Source organism: Antedon mediterranea, chromosome 5 (genome assembly GCF_964355755.1).
Source record: "Antedon mediterranea chromosome 5, ecAntMedi1.1, whole genome shotgun sequence".
Classification (NCBI taxonomy): domain Eukaryota; kingdom Metazoa; phylum Echinodermata; class Crinoidea; order Comatulida; family Antedonidae; genus Antedon; species Antedon mediterranea.
Window position 1 is genome coordinate 19,672,608 of NC_092674.1, and position 12,921 is coordinate 19,685,528.

General features: G+C 33.2%; 2 protein-coding genes across 2 annotated transcripts in view; both read left to right on the forward strand.

Annotated features, from left to right (window-relative positions):
• Positions 1 to 8,233, forward strand: part of LOC140049782 (uncharacterized) — a 72,112-nt gene extending 63,879 nt beyond the window's left edge. The window contains exons 7-19 of the mRNA XM_072094731.1: positions 1,985 to 2,098; positions 2,263 to 2,376; positions 2,541 to 2,654; positions 2,819 to 2,932; positions 3,102 to 3,215; positions 3,380 to 3,493; positions 3,658 to 3,771; positions 3,941 to 4,054; positions 4,219 to 4,332; positions 4,498 to 4,611; positions 7,041 to 7,175; positions 7,443 to 7,461; positions 7,852 to 8,233. Of these exons, the coding sequence (XP_071950832.1) occupies positions 1,985 to 2,098; positions 2,263 to 2,376; positions 2,541 to 2,654; positions 2,819 to 2,932; positions 3,102 to 3,215; positions 3,380 to 3,493; positions 3,658 to 3,771; positions 3,941 to 4,054; positions 4,219 to 4,332; positions 4,498 to 4,611; positions 7,041 to 7,175; positions 7,443 to 7,447 (1,280 nt within the window). The 3' untranslated portion in view covers positions 7,448 to 7,461; positions 7,852 to 8,233. The remainder of the gene's footprint in view (positions 1 to 1,984; positions 2,099 to 2,262; positions 2,377 to 2,540; positions 2,655 to 2,818; positions 2,933 to 3,101; positions 3,216 to 3,379; positions 3,494 to 3,657; positions 3,772 to 3,940; positions 4,055 to 4,218; positions 4,333 to 4,497; positions 4,612 to 7,040; positions 7,176 to 7,442; positions 7,462 to 7,851) is intronic.
• LOC140048669 (uncharacterized) lies at positions 347 to 1,245 on the forward strand. The gene is made up of 3 exons (XM_072093438.1): positions 347 to 453; positions 740 to 853; positions 1,024 to 1,245. The coding sequence occupies exons 1-3, from the start codon at positions 376 to 378 to the stop codon at positions 1,153 to 1,155; spliced, it is 324 nt and encodes a 107-aa protein (XP_071949539.1). The 5' UTR covers positions 347 to 375; the 3' UTR covers positions 1,156 to 1,245.
• Positions 8,234 to 12,921: the final 4,688 nt, after the last annotated feature.

Here is a 12,921-nt window from a genome sequence, read left to right on the forward strand (position 1 = left end):
CAATAACCAGATAGTCAATCTCAATTAAGTAGATATTCCAGTAATTTGTTTGTTTTTTTAGATGATGATCCCTGCACTTCAAATCCTTGTGGCGCCAATGGAGACTGCAGTTCTGATCAATGCTCATTTACTTGTGCATGTGATCCTTGTTACTCTGGAGCTGCTTGTCAGACATGCAAGTTTACTGACTTAACAGTCTTTCAATTCCATTTGAAAACAGTTTGACATAAGTGCCAAATAACTCAACAGACAATAGTTACGCTTCAGATAATTCACTGCCACTAACCAGATAGTCAATCTCAATTAAGTAGCTATTTCAGTAATTTGTTTGTTTTTTAGATGATGATCCTTGCACTTCAAATCCCTGTGGCGCCAATGGAGACTGCAATTCTGATCAATGCTCATTTACTTGTGCATGTGATCCTTGTTACTCTGGTGCTGCTTGTCAGACATGTAAGTTTACTGACTTAACGGTCTTTCAATTCCATTTGAAAACAGTTTGACATAAATGCCAAATAACTCAACAGACAGTAGTTACGCTTCAGATAATTCACTGCCACTAACCAGATAGTCATGTAAGTTTACTGACTTAACGGTCTTTCAATTCCATTTGAAAACAGTTTGACATCAAAGCCAAATAAGTCAACAAACAATAGTTACGCTTCAGATAAATTACTGCTAATAACCAGATAGTCAATCTCAATTAAGTAGCTATTTCAGTAATTTGTTTGTTTTTTAGATGATGATCCTTGCACTTCAAATCCCTGTGGCGCCAATGGAGACTGCAATTCTGATCAATGCTCATTTACTTGTGCATGTGATCCTTGTTACTCTGGAGCTGCTTGTCAGACATGTAAGTTTACTGACTTAATGGTCTTTCAATTCCATTTGAAAACAGTTTGACATCAAAGCAAAATACTGTAGGTCAACAGACAATAGTTACGCTTCAGATAAATTACTGCTAATAACCAGATAGTCAATCTCAATTAAGTAGATATTCCAGTAATTTGTTTGTTTTTTTAGATGATGATCCCTGCACTTCAAATCCTTGTGGCGCCAATGGAGACTGCAGTTCTGATCAATGCTCATTTACTTGTGCATGTGATCCTTGTTACTCTGGAGCTGCTTGTCAGACATGCAAGTTTACTGACTTAACAGTCTTTCAATTCCATTTGAAAACAGTTTGACATAAATGCCAAATAACTCAACAGACAATAGTTACGCTTCAGATAATTCACTGCCACTAACCAGATAGTCAATCTCAATTAAGTAGCTATTTCAGTAATTTGTTTGTTTTTTAGATGATGATCCTTGCACTTCAAATCCCTGTGGCGCCAATGGAGACTGCAATTCTGATCAATGCTCATTTACTTGTGCATGTGATCCTTGTTACTCTGGTGCTGCTTGTCAGACATGTAAGTTTACTGACTTAACGGTCTTTCAATTCCATTTGAAAACAGTTTGACATAAATGCCAAATAACTCAACAGACAGTAGTTACGCTTCAGATAATTCACTGCCACTAACCAGATAGTCATGTAAGTTTACTGACTTAACGGTCTTTCAATTCCATTTGAAAACAGTTTGACATCAAAGCCAAATAAGTCAACAAACAATAGTTACGCTTCAGATAAATTACTGCTAATAACCAGATAGTCAATCTCAATTAAGTAGCTATTTCAGTAATTTGTTTGTTTTTTAGATGATGATCCTTGCACTTCAAATCCCTGTGGCGCCAATGGAGACTGCAATTCTGATCAATGCTCATTTACTTGTGCATGTGATCCTTGTTACTCTGGAGCTGCTTGTCAGACATGTAAGTTTACTGACTTAATGGTCTTTCAATTCCATTTGAAAACAGTTTGACATCAAAGCAAAATACTGTAGGTCAACAGACAATAGTTACGCTTCAGATAAATTACTGCTAATAACCAGATAGTCAATCTCAATTAAGTAGCTATTCCAGTAATTGGTTTGTTTTTTAGATGATGATCCCTGCACTTCAAATCCTTGTGGCACCAATGGAGACTGCAATTCTGATCAATGCTCATTTACTTGTGGATGTGCTCCTTGTTACTCTGGTGCTGCTTGTCAGACATGTAAGTTTACTGACTTAACGGTCCTTCAATTCCATTTGAAAACAGTTTAACATCAAAGCCAAATAAGTCAACAGACAATAGTTACGCTTCAGATAACTTACTGCCAATAACCAGATAGTCAATCTCAATTAAGTAGATATTCCAGTAATTTGTTTGTTTTTTAGATGATGATCCCTGCACTTCAAATCCTTGTGGCGCCAATGGAGACTGTAGTTCTGATCAATGCTCATTTACTTGTGCATGTGATCCTTGTTACTCTGGAGCTGCTTGTCAGACATGTAAGTTTACTGACTTAACAGTCTTTCAATTCCATTTGAAAACAGTTTGACATAAATGCCAAATAACTTAACTGGCAATAGTTACGCTTCAGATAATTCACTGCCACTAACCAGATAGTCAATCTCAATTAAGTAGCTATTTCAGTAATTTGTTTGTTTTTTAGATGATGATCCTTGCACTTCAAATCCCTGTGGCGCCAATGGAGACTGCAATTCTGATCAATGCTCATTTACTTGTGCATGTGATCCTTGTTACTCTGGTGCTGCTTGTCAGACATGTAAGTTTACTGACTTAACGGTCTTTCAATTCCATTTGAAAACAGTTTGACATCCAAGCCAAATAAGTCAACAGACAATAGTTACGCTTCAGATAATTCACTGCTAATAACCAGATAGTCAATCTCAATTAAGTAGCTATTTCAGTAATTTGTTTGTTTTTTAGATGATGATCCTTGCACTTCAAATCCCTGTGGCGCCAATGGAGACTGCAATTCTGATCAATGCTCATTTACTTGTGCATGTGATCCTTGTTACTCTGGAGCTGCTTGTCAGACATGTAAGTTTACTGACTTAATGGTCTTTCAATTCCATTTGAAAACAGTTTGACATCAAAGCCAAATACTGTAGGTCAACAGACAATAGTTACGCTTCAGATAAATTACTGCTAATAACCAGATAGTTAATCTCAATTAAGTAGCTATTCCAGTAATTGGTTTGTTTTTTAGATGATGATCCCTGCACTTCAAATCCTTGTGGCACCAATGGAGACTGCAATTCTGATCAATGCTCATTTACTTGTGGATGTGCTCCTTGTTACTCTGGTGCTGCTTGTCAGACATGTAAGTTTACTGACTTAACAGTCCTTCAATTCCATTTGAAAACAGTTTAACATCAAAGCCAAATAAGTCAACAGACAATAGTTACGCTTCAGATAACTTACTGCCAATAACCAGATAGTCAATCTCAATTAAGTAGATATTCCAGTAATTTGTTTGTTTTTTAGATGATGATCCCTGCACTTCAAATCCTTGTGGCGCCAATGGAGACTGCAGTTCTGATCAATGCTCATTTACTTGTGCATGTGATCCTTGTTACTCTGGAGCTGCTTGTCAGACATGTAAGTTTACTGACTTAACGGTCTTTCAATTCCATTTGAAAACAGTTTGACATCAAAGCCAAATAAGTCAACAGACAATAGTTACGCTTCAGATAATTCACTGCTAATAACCAGATAGTCAATCTCAATTAAGTAGCTATTTCAGTAATTTGTTTGTTTTTTAGATGATGATCCTTGCACTTCAAATCCCTGTGGCGCCAATGGAGACTGCAATTCTGATCAATGCTCATTTACTTGTGCATGTGATCCTTGTTACTCTGGTGCTGCTTGTCAGACATGTAAGTTTACTGACTTAACGGTCTTTCAATTCCATTTGAAAACAGTTTGACATCAAAGCCAAATACTGTAGGTCAACAGACAATATTTATGCTTCAGATAATTCACTGCCAATAACCAGATAGTCAATCTCAATTAAGTAGCTATTTCAGTAATTTGTTTGTTTTTTAGATGATGATCCTTGCACTTCAAATCCTTGTGGCGCCAATGGAGACTGCAATTCTGATCAATGCTCATTTACTTGTGCATGTGATCCTTGTTACTCTGGTGCTGCTTGTCAGACATGTAAGTTTACTGACTTAACGGTCCTTCAATTCCATTTGAAAACCATTTAACACCAAAGCCAAATAAGTCAACAGACAATAGTTACGCTTCAGATAATTCACTGCCAATAACCAGATAGTCAATCTCAATTAAGTAACTATTCCAGTAATTTGTTTGTTTTTTAGATGATGATCCCTGTACTTCAAATCCTTGTGGCACCAATGGAGACTGCAATTCTGATCAATGCTCATTTACTTGTGGATGTGCTCCTTGTTACTCTGGTACTGCTTGTCAGACATGTAAGTTTACTGACTTAACAGTCCTTCAATTCCATTTGAAAACAGTTTAACATCAAAGCCAAATAAGTCAACAGACAATAGTTACGCTTCAGATAACTTACTGCCAATAACCAGATAGTCAATCTCAATTAAGTAGATATTCCAGTAATTTGTTTGTTTTTTTAGATGATGATCCCTGCACTTCAAATCCCTGTGGCGCCAATGGAGACTGCAATTCTGATCAATGCTCATTTACTTGTGCATGTGATCCTTGTTACTCTGGTGCTGCTTGTCAGACATGTAAGTTTACTGACTTAACGGTCTTTCAATTCCATTGGAAAACAGTTTGACATCAAAGCCAAGTAGGTCAACAGAAAATAGTTAAGTTTCAGATAAAAACTAAAAAACTAAAAACTATATTTCATTTCTGTTAAGAATATTTATTTTCGGATTGTCATTTTTAGTCGCGTGGAAGCGACTCTATAGTTCACTATGTCGGTCGGTCGGTATGTCGGTCTGTCGGTCTGTCTGTCGGTCCGGTATCACTATGCATTGTAGCACGCGACTTAATGGCTGTTGGCCTTGTTAGATACTGATCCATGTGATTCAAGTCCTTGTAATGAGTTTCAAGAATGTTCTATTGCCATTAGTGGAAATCAATGTGGTTATGAATGTGACTGTCTTCCCTGCTATCGTGGAGCAAATTGTCAAAATGGTATGTTTTAGTATCTTTCTGCTACTAAAAATACATTTGCGAGTTTAAAGCTGAGGTACAGGCATGAATTTTAAATATAATATGTGGTTAATTGTACATAAATCAAATATTTGTAACAGAAATCAAGACGAAAAAACATCAATTTCCCTTAATATGGTGAAAAACAAAATTTGGCAAAATTCTTCCATAAAAACCAGGAAGACTTTTTTCAGTAGTTAGGTTGTTAACCTAATGTAATAACATGTCTGGTGACTCCCTAGCAAGTGAAAAAAGGTGGTGGATATACGGTGGATAATTTTTGCTATAGCATAAAAATAAAAATTTGAAGTTGAATAAAAATACCAGAAATGTAAAATTCAAGTTATATTACCTTTATTTAGTCATCTGATAACATTTTTTACCACACCGTTTATTTTTCATAGCTTTTTAAAATGCCTCTCTATTTACAAAATGTGTGCACAAAAGAATAGAGATTTTACTGTGTAATTTGAACTATCCCCCCACTGATAAGAAAGTGCTTATTTTAACAAGCTTGTGTAACACAAATAAAATCCCAAAAATTATGAAACATAGGGGAAACTATAGATCGATAATTATTGGAATGTATGCTCAATAGAAATTTTTTGCCCGCACCTGGCCTTCTTTAAAAAAGCGTGTCACTGCATAGACCATACACAGACACTCAGTCGTTTATTCACAACATACATGAACTAGTACACCAGGTTTTATCACTTACTCATGCCCGTCCACCAAAATCATTAAAAACATTCTGGACTCCGGTAAGCGAAAAAACAAACATTTTTGAATCTGTTATTTCTTATGACCATTTACACAAACTTGCTCAGGATAGGTACAGATTGTACGGGGAATTGTTGAACCCACAAATGTGAAAACGCCCACAAATGTGAAAACAACCACAAATGTGAAAACGCATCACCCACAAATGTGAAAACAACCACAAATGTGAAAACGCATCACCCACAAATGTAATAAAACAGCGGCCACAAATGTGAAAACGACCATCGCCCACAAATGTAAAAAAAAAATCAAATCAAATTTTGTGCTAGACTCAAACAAGTTTGATCAAGGTAATACATTATATCATGTGTATTGAGTTGTTTCAATAATTGTGTGTTCACGATACGTCTGTTAGGGTCGTCATTAACGCGTTGGAATATTACCATGTTCGATGTTTTTTGCATCGACTTGGAACTATACGTACATAATAGTAAGTCAACCAGTTAACAACTACACAACTACAAGCAACAATGATATAACATGGCCTTGATCTGGAAGGAAGTATCGTGCATGCGCGCAGCAAATATCGTCTTGAACTATACGTACATTAAACCACCAACGAGTTAACATGCAAATATCGCGCGCACGAGCAGTAAATTGTAATAATCCAACGCGTTAACGACGACCCTAACAGACGTATCGTGAACACACAATTATTGAAACAACTCAATACAATGTATATACATTAACATTAACTCGATCAAAATTGTTTGGGTCTAGCACTAAATTTGATTTGGATTCTTTTTTACATTTGTGGGCGACAAGATCTCTCTTTTTTCACATTTGTGGGCACTGTTTTCACATTTGTGGGTGATGCGTTTTTACAATTGTGGTTGTTTTCACATTTGTGGGTGATGCGTTTTCACATTTGTGGTTGTTTTCACATTTGTGGGTGATACGTTTTCACATTTGTGGTTGTTTTCACATTTGTGGGCGTTTTCACATTTGTGGGTTCAACAGGAATACTATATGCTTTTCTGCTTACGTTACTGCTCGTCGTGTAAATTGGCCTTAAGAAACATTCTTAAACAAACTTAACATCGCCCAGAGTTTTCTCAAGACACCGGACCAAATGCAGGCTTAATGTGAATGTAGCTTGTTGCTAAAAGGCAAAGAATAAAGATGAGGTAGTAGATGAAACGAGAATGGATACTGTGACAGAGGTGAGCTTTAAAGTTAACAAAATAACCACCATACTTATTTTTGTTATTGTTAGTGAGAGGTGGATGCAATGGCACACCTTGTCAAAATGGAGGAACATGTATACCAGTCCCATTTGGAAATTCCTGTTTTTATAGATGCGAATGTGAAGATGGGCATTCTGGCTTCAACTGTCAAAATGATGGTAATGGTAAAAAATTCACATTCAAATGATGATTGATCACCAACCAGCTTAATTTTCAAATAGCTCGCCCAACCTACTGTAGGAAAGATTCTGATCCCCACTCTACTTAATATAAGCTTTCCATAAAAATCCCTAAAATGAAAACCTTTTTTTAGTTACGTTTCCTGTACCATTTTTTAAATGTCCTTTATGTGTTTGAACCAAATAAACCAAATCAAATCAGGTATTCAAGCAATCATATGCATAATTATTAAAATATTATTTTTCTTTCAGATTAACCCTGTATGAAAGTGTAAGTACTAAAATATTATTATTTTATTTCCTTTCAGTTCAATAAAAAATAAGTGATAGAAGAGCCCAAGAAAAACCACAGCTTGAAATTAATAGGCTCCTTAAATAAACACATTGCAATATAAATTAGGAATGCCAAAATATATACACAATAATAATACATAAACTTTAAAAAAATTAGTTTTAACTTAATAATAATAGTAATAATAATGTTTTCTAGTTACAAAAAAGTAACTAACCAAATAGCAAACATACTAACAGCAAACAGCACATCCTGCCATACATATTTTAGAAAAAAATAATACCAATAATAATAATAATTGAATATAGTATTTATAAAAATGTTAATTAATGTTTGCATTTTTTTATTAAATTGTTCTTGCTTCTGTAGTATGTGAAAAGACTGCACATCAACCAAGCATATAAACCTACGTACTGCATAGATCAAGGCAGATGTAGTGAATAGAAATTTAATCACTTAATAAATAATCATAATTTTACCGCATAAGATTTAGTGTAAGTACAACTAAGATTCTAAGGTTAATATTTTTCTAGAAGGCCTGTTTTAACTTTCCCGAATCATTCTTAAGGGACAACTGTCTAATTCCATTCAATAATAACAAAATAAATAACTAACCTTGATGAAATATTTATTTTTTTGTGAATAAATTACCTCCATTTTCTTGCTTCAGTAACAGGAAATGTTTTCCACTACTTAGTGACTCTTTTCAACCATGACTATACTTTATATAATAGATATTTATTAATTGATAACAGTGAATTCAGTGTTTTATAAATAAAATATATTTAACTCAACTAAAATAAATCTTTTGTCATTGTTTAGTTACTATTCAATTATAACATTTATTGGAGATATTGTAATGTTTTTATTTTATTTTTTAATAAACGATGTTACAATACTATTTGTGTAACTATTGCAGAATTATAATAAATAACTTTATTTATAATATATAAACACAAGAGGCAAAGAACATTAATTCTAAACCGCCCGGTGATATACTGAAATTTAATTAATTAATTTGAAACGATAAAGATGAGGAAATCTGTGAGAATGAGAAAAAGTCGCCCCAACCGAGACTCGAACTCGGACCGCCTGCTTGATATGCAGATATCCTAACCGTTAGCCCACTGGGGCTTTCATGGTATTGTTCGAACTCGATTGGATATGATATATCTACAAATTTATAAAAATACTGTACTATATATTAATAGTAATTTTCTATTACAGTAGTTGTTTTTATAAATTTAGTATAATCTATTTTATTGAAAATAATTATTATTGTAAAATAGAAACATGCGTTAATAAATTGTATATTCGCGTGGCCACACGATGACGCCACAATGTCCGGTTAGCCATATTAATACATGATCCGATATCTACAACTCATCAACTTCCAGAAAATGTCATCCACAAAAAGTTGACTGTGCAGTTTAGAAATTACGACTGTTTAAAAAAAGGCATAAATTTGACGAATTTTTGAACTTTTTCATCAAAAACGCACCCAAATTGTCCAATTCGACGTGCTCGTATGACGTAACTTTAAGTCGAAATTGTTTAAAAGTTGGTAAAATTACTAGAAGAGGCTGGAAAAACATAAATCACGCAAAAAAATAATGTTTTAAATGCTACGTGCGCACCGCACACGTAAACATTTGCGCACGCGTGGGAATTTTTGACATGCTTAAAATGACATGAAACGCGTAGAAAGTTGATTAGAAATTAATTTTGCGCATTTTGAAATTTTAAATGCGCATGCGCGCGTAACTTTGTGTAAAACTCGCAATTTTTTTTCAACAGAAAGTTAGCACATGATATAAATTAAACTTTTGCAAAGTTTCACTTTAAAATGTTATTTGGTTTTCGACATATGTTAAATACGAGAAAATCGTTAAATCGCGCGTAAAATCGTTGCGCAATTGTAGGCCTAAACATCATGAAAAGCTTCGCTTGACGACGTTACATAAATGTCAAAATGTTAACATAGTTAACAAAATGTTATGTTTGCAAGTTTTAGAGAAAAGCGTTACACAAAAATCTCGTAGGCCTACAATCACAAGAGGTTATCCTGCAACTTCGTTGCGGATAACCAATAAGAAGAAGAAGAAGAAGAATAAAGATTTCATACAATAACAATAGGTGATCATTTTATTCTAAATGATCACCTAATAATATGGCCGGTGTAAGATTGAATTGTGTCCAGCATTCAAAAGTGTCCGGGCGGACACTTTTCAGCATTGGATAGTGTCCAGTTGCCTGTTTCAACGGGTTCGTGGGCGTTTTTCAACAATTTAATGCTGTCCGGCCCGTTTAATAATGTCTGACCCATGGATTGAAATGCGTCCACTATTAAATACTGTATCATACGTTTTATGATAGGTGGTTGTTTTTATCACGCCTGCACTTGTTTTTTCTTCTTTTAATAACCAATAATACTTAGTGATGCCAAACTATTTTTTTTTTCTAATTAAAGATCGCTTTGCCTAAACACCTCCAATTAGGGACCATTATATTATTTGGTATGTGAAAAGACAAGAAGAATAAATAATTGTTAAGTATGTGACAAAAACAAGTAAATGAAGTGGTCCTCTTCCAATTAAAAATCACTTTACCTAAAACACCTCCAATTAGCGACCATTATATTATTTAGTATTAATAAAGCAAGAAGAATATATAGTTATTAATTATGTGACAAAAAACAAGTAATTGTACTGGTCCTCTTTCAATAAAGAACCACTTTACTTAAAACACCTCCAATTAGCGACCATTTTATTAATTGGTATGAGTAAAGACAATAATAATTAATAGTTTCAATTATGTGACAAAATTAAGTAACTGTACTTACTGGTCCGCTTCCAATTAAAGATCACTTTACTTTAAGACACCTCTAATTAGTGACCATTTTTATTAATTGGTATGAGTAAAGGCAAGAATAATTAATAGTTTAATTATGTGACAAAATTAAGTAAATGTACTGGTCCGCTTCCAATTAAAGGTCACTTTACTTTAAGACACCTCTAATTAGCGACCATTTTATTAATTGGTAGGAGTAAATACAAGAAGAATACTTAGTTTTAATTATGATAGTGACAAAATTAAGTAACTGTACTAGTCCTCTTCCAGTTATAGATCACTTTACTTAAAGAAACCTCCAATTAGCGACCATTATATTATTTAGTATGAATAAAGACAAAAAGAATACATAGTTTTAATTTTGTGACAAAAACAAGTAATATTGTACTAGTCCTCTTCCATTAAAAACCACTTTAATTATAGACACCTCCAATTAGCGACCATTTTATTAATTGGTATGAGTAAAGACAATAATAATTAATAGTTTTAATTATGTGACAAAATTAAGTAACTGTACTGGTCCGCTTCCAATTAAAGATCACTTTACTTTAAGACACCTAATTAGTGACCATTTTTATTAATTGGTAGGAGTAAATACAAGAAGAATACTAGTTTTAATTATGATAGTGACAAAATTAAGTAACTGTACTAGTCCTCTTCCAGTTATAGATCACTTTACTTAAAGAAACCTCCAATTAGCGACCATTATATTATTTAGTATGAATAAAGACAAAAAGAATACATAGTTTTAATTTTGTGACAAAAACAAGTAATATTGTACTGGTCCTCTTCCATTAAAAACCACTTTAATTATAGACACCTCCAATTGGCGACCATTTTATTAATTGGTATGAGTAAAGACAATAATAATTAATAGTTTTAATTATGTGACAAAATTAAGTAACTGTACTGGTCCGCTTCCAATTAAAGATCACTTTACTTTAAGACACCTCTAATTAGTGACCATTTTTATTAATTGGTATGAGTAAAGGCAAGAATAATTAATAGTTTAATTATGTGACAAAATTAAGTAAATGTACTGGTCCGCTTCCAATTAAAGATCACTTCAGTTTAAGACACTTCCAATTAGCGACCGTTATATTATTTTGTATGGATAAAGACAAGAAGAAGAAATAGTTTATAATTATGTGATAAAAAACAAGTAATTGTACTGGTCCTCTTCCAATTAAAGATCACTTCAATTTAAACACTTCCATTTAGCGACCGTTTTATTATTTTGTACGAGTACAGACAAGAGGAATAAATAGTTTATAATCATGTGATAAAAAACAAGTAATTGTACTGGTCCTCTTCCAATTAAAGATCACTTTACTTTAAAACACTTCCAATTAGCGACCGTTTTATTATTTTGTATGAGCACAGACAAGAGGAATAAATAGTTTATAATCATGTGATAAAAAACAAGTAATTGTACTGGTACGTCCTCTTCCAATTAAAGATCACTTTACTTTAAGACACTTCCAATTAGAGACGGTTTTATTATTTTGTATGAGTAAAGACAAGAAGTTTAAATAGTTTATAATCATGGATGTGACAAAAAACAAGTAATTGTACTGGTCCTCTTCCAATTAAAGATCCCTTTACTGTAAGACAGACAGATGACAGTTAACACGACTAAAAGGTGAAATATCTCCCGAGAGCCGCTGTTTGAGGTTGACCTGACAATTGTGGCCATTACCAATTGGGACATTACCCTTGCTGGACATCTGGTAAAAATAAATACTGATTATGCTGCCACTTTAGTACAAAAAACGATAAATAAAAAAAAAATAATACAACTTGTAGCATTCCCTTTAAACTTACAGTAGGCCCTGTTCAAAACTGCTAGTGTAGAAAAGTCAAATCCACCCATGTAATAAAACCTAGAACTAGCTAATGATGTAGAAACACCAACAGCTTATTTATTAAATAAAAATCAACATTATACTAATGTACAACTCAACATGTAAAGTAGTAACGAAAATTGCCTCACAGCTAATGTAGTTAATATCGCCAGCTAATAAAATATTATATATTTTACAAACCTAAATGTCTAAATCATGTGCAAATGTATTTCTCTACTTGCCGTCAGTCTATCCACCTCTCGTAAGTGATCGGCTTTCAAAACGTAGCACTCTGATCGTAATGATTATGATGCGCAATTAAGGTGTTTATTTTGCCATATGAAATATAAAAAAAATAAATATTTTTTGGTAATATGCATCAACAATATTTTTCAAATGTATTTTAGATAAATAAATAAATAATGTAAAATCTCTAGAAACAAAAAAAATATTGTGACTAACCAATTCAATGTTTTATTAAATAAAACCAAAAATCAGGCATCTGTGAAAAAAAATATAATGAAAAGAACTCACTTTAACAATGACGAACTTACTTGTTTAAAGCACTTTTGTTATCAGTTAATATTATTAAATTAGTAACAGTATTATGAATATTACAAAATAATATTTTGAGAACTGAAAAATATTTTGAGGGAACAAATATATTTAGGGAGAACAAAATAAGATTTCAAGAACTGAACAATATAAAAAACGAATTACTACTTCGAGACAAGGAATGATCGAG

Coding starts and splice junctions, on each gene's coding strand:
- LOC140048669 (XM_072093438.1), top strand. CDS start 376: ATGGAGACTGCAATTCTGATCAATGCTCATTTACTTGTGCATGTGATC. Junction 454..739: donor TGGTGCTGCTTGTCAGACAT/GTAAGTTTACTG, acceptor TTTGTTTTTTAG/ATGATGATCCTTGCACTTCA. Junction 854..1,023: donor TGGAGCTGCTTGTCAGACAT/GTAAGTTTACTG, acceptor TTGTTTTTTTAG/ATGATGATCCCTGCACTTCA.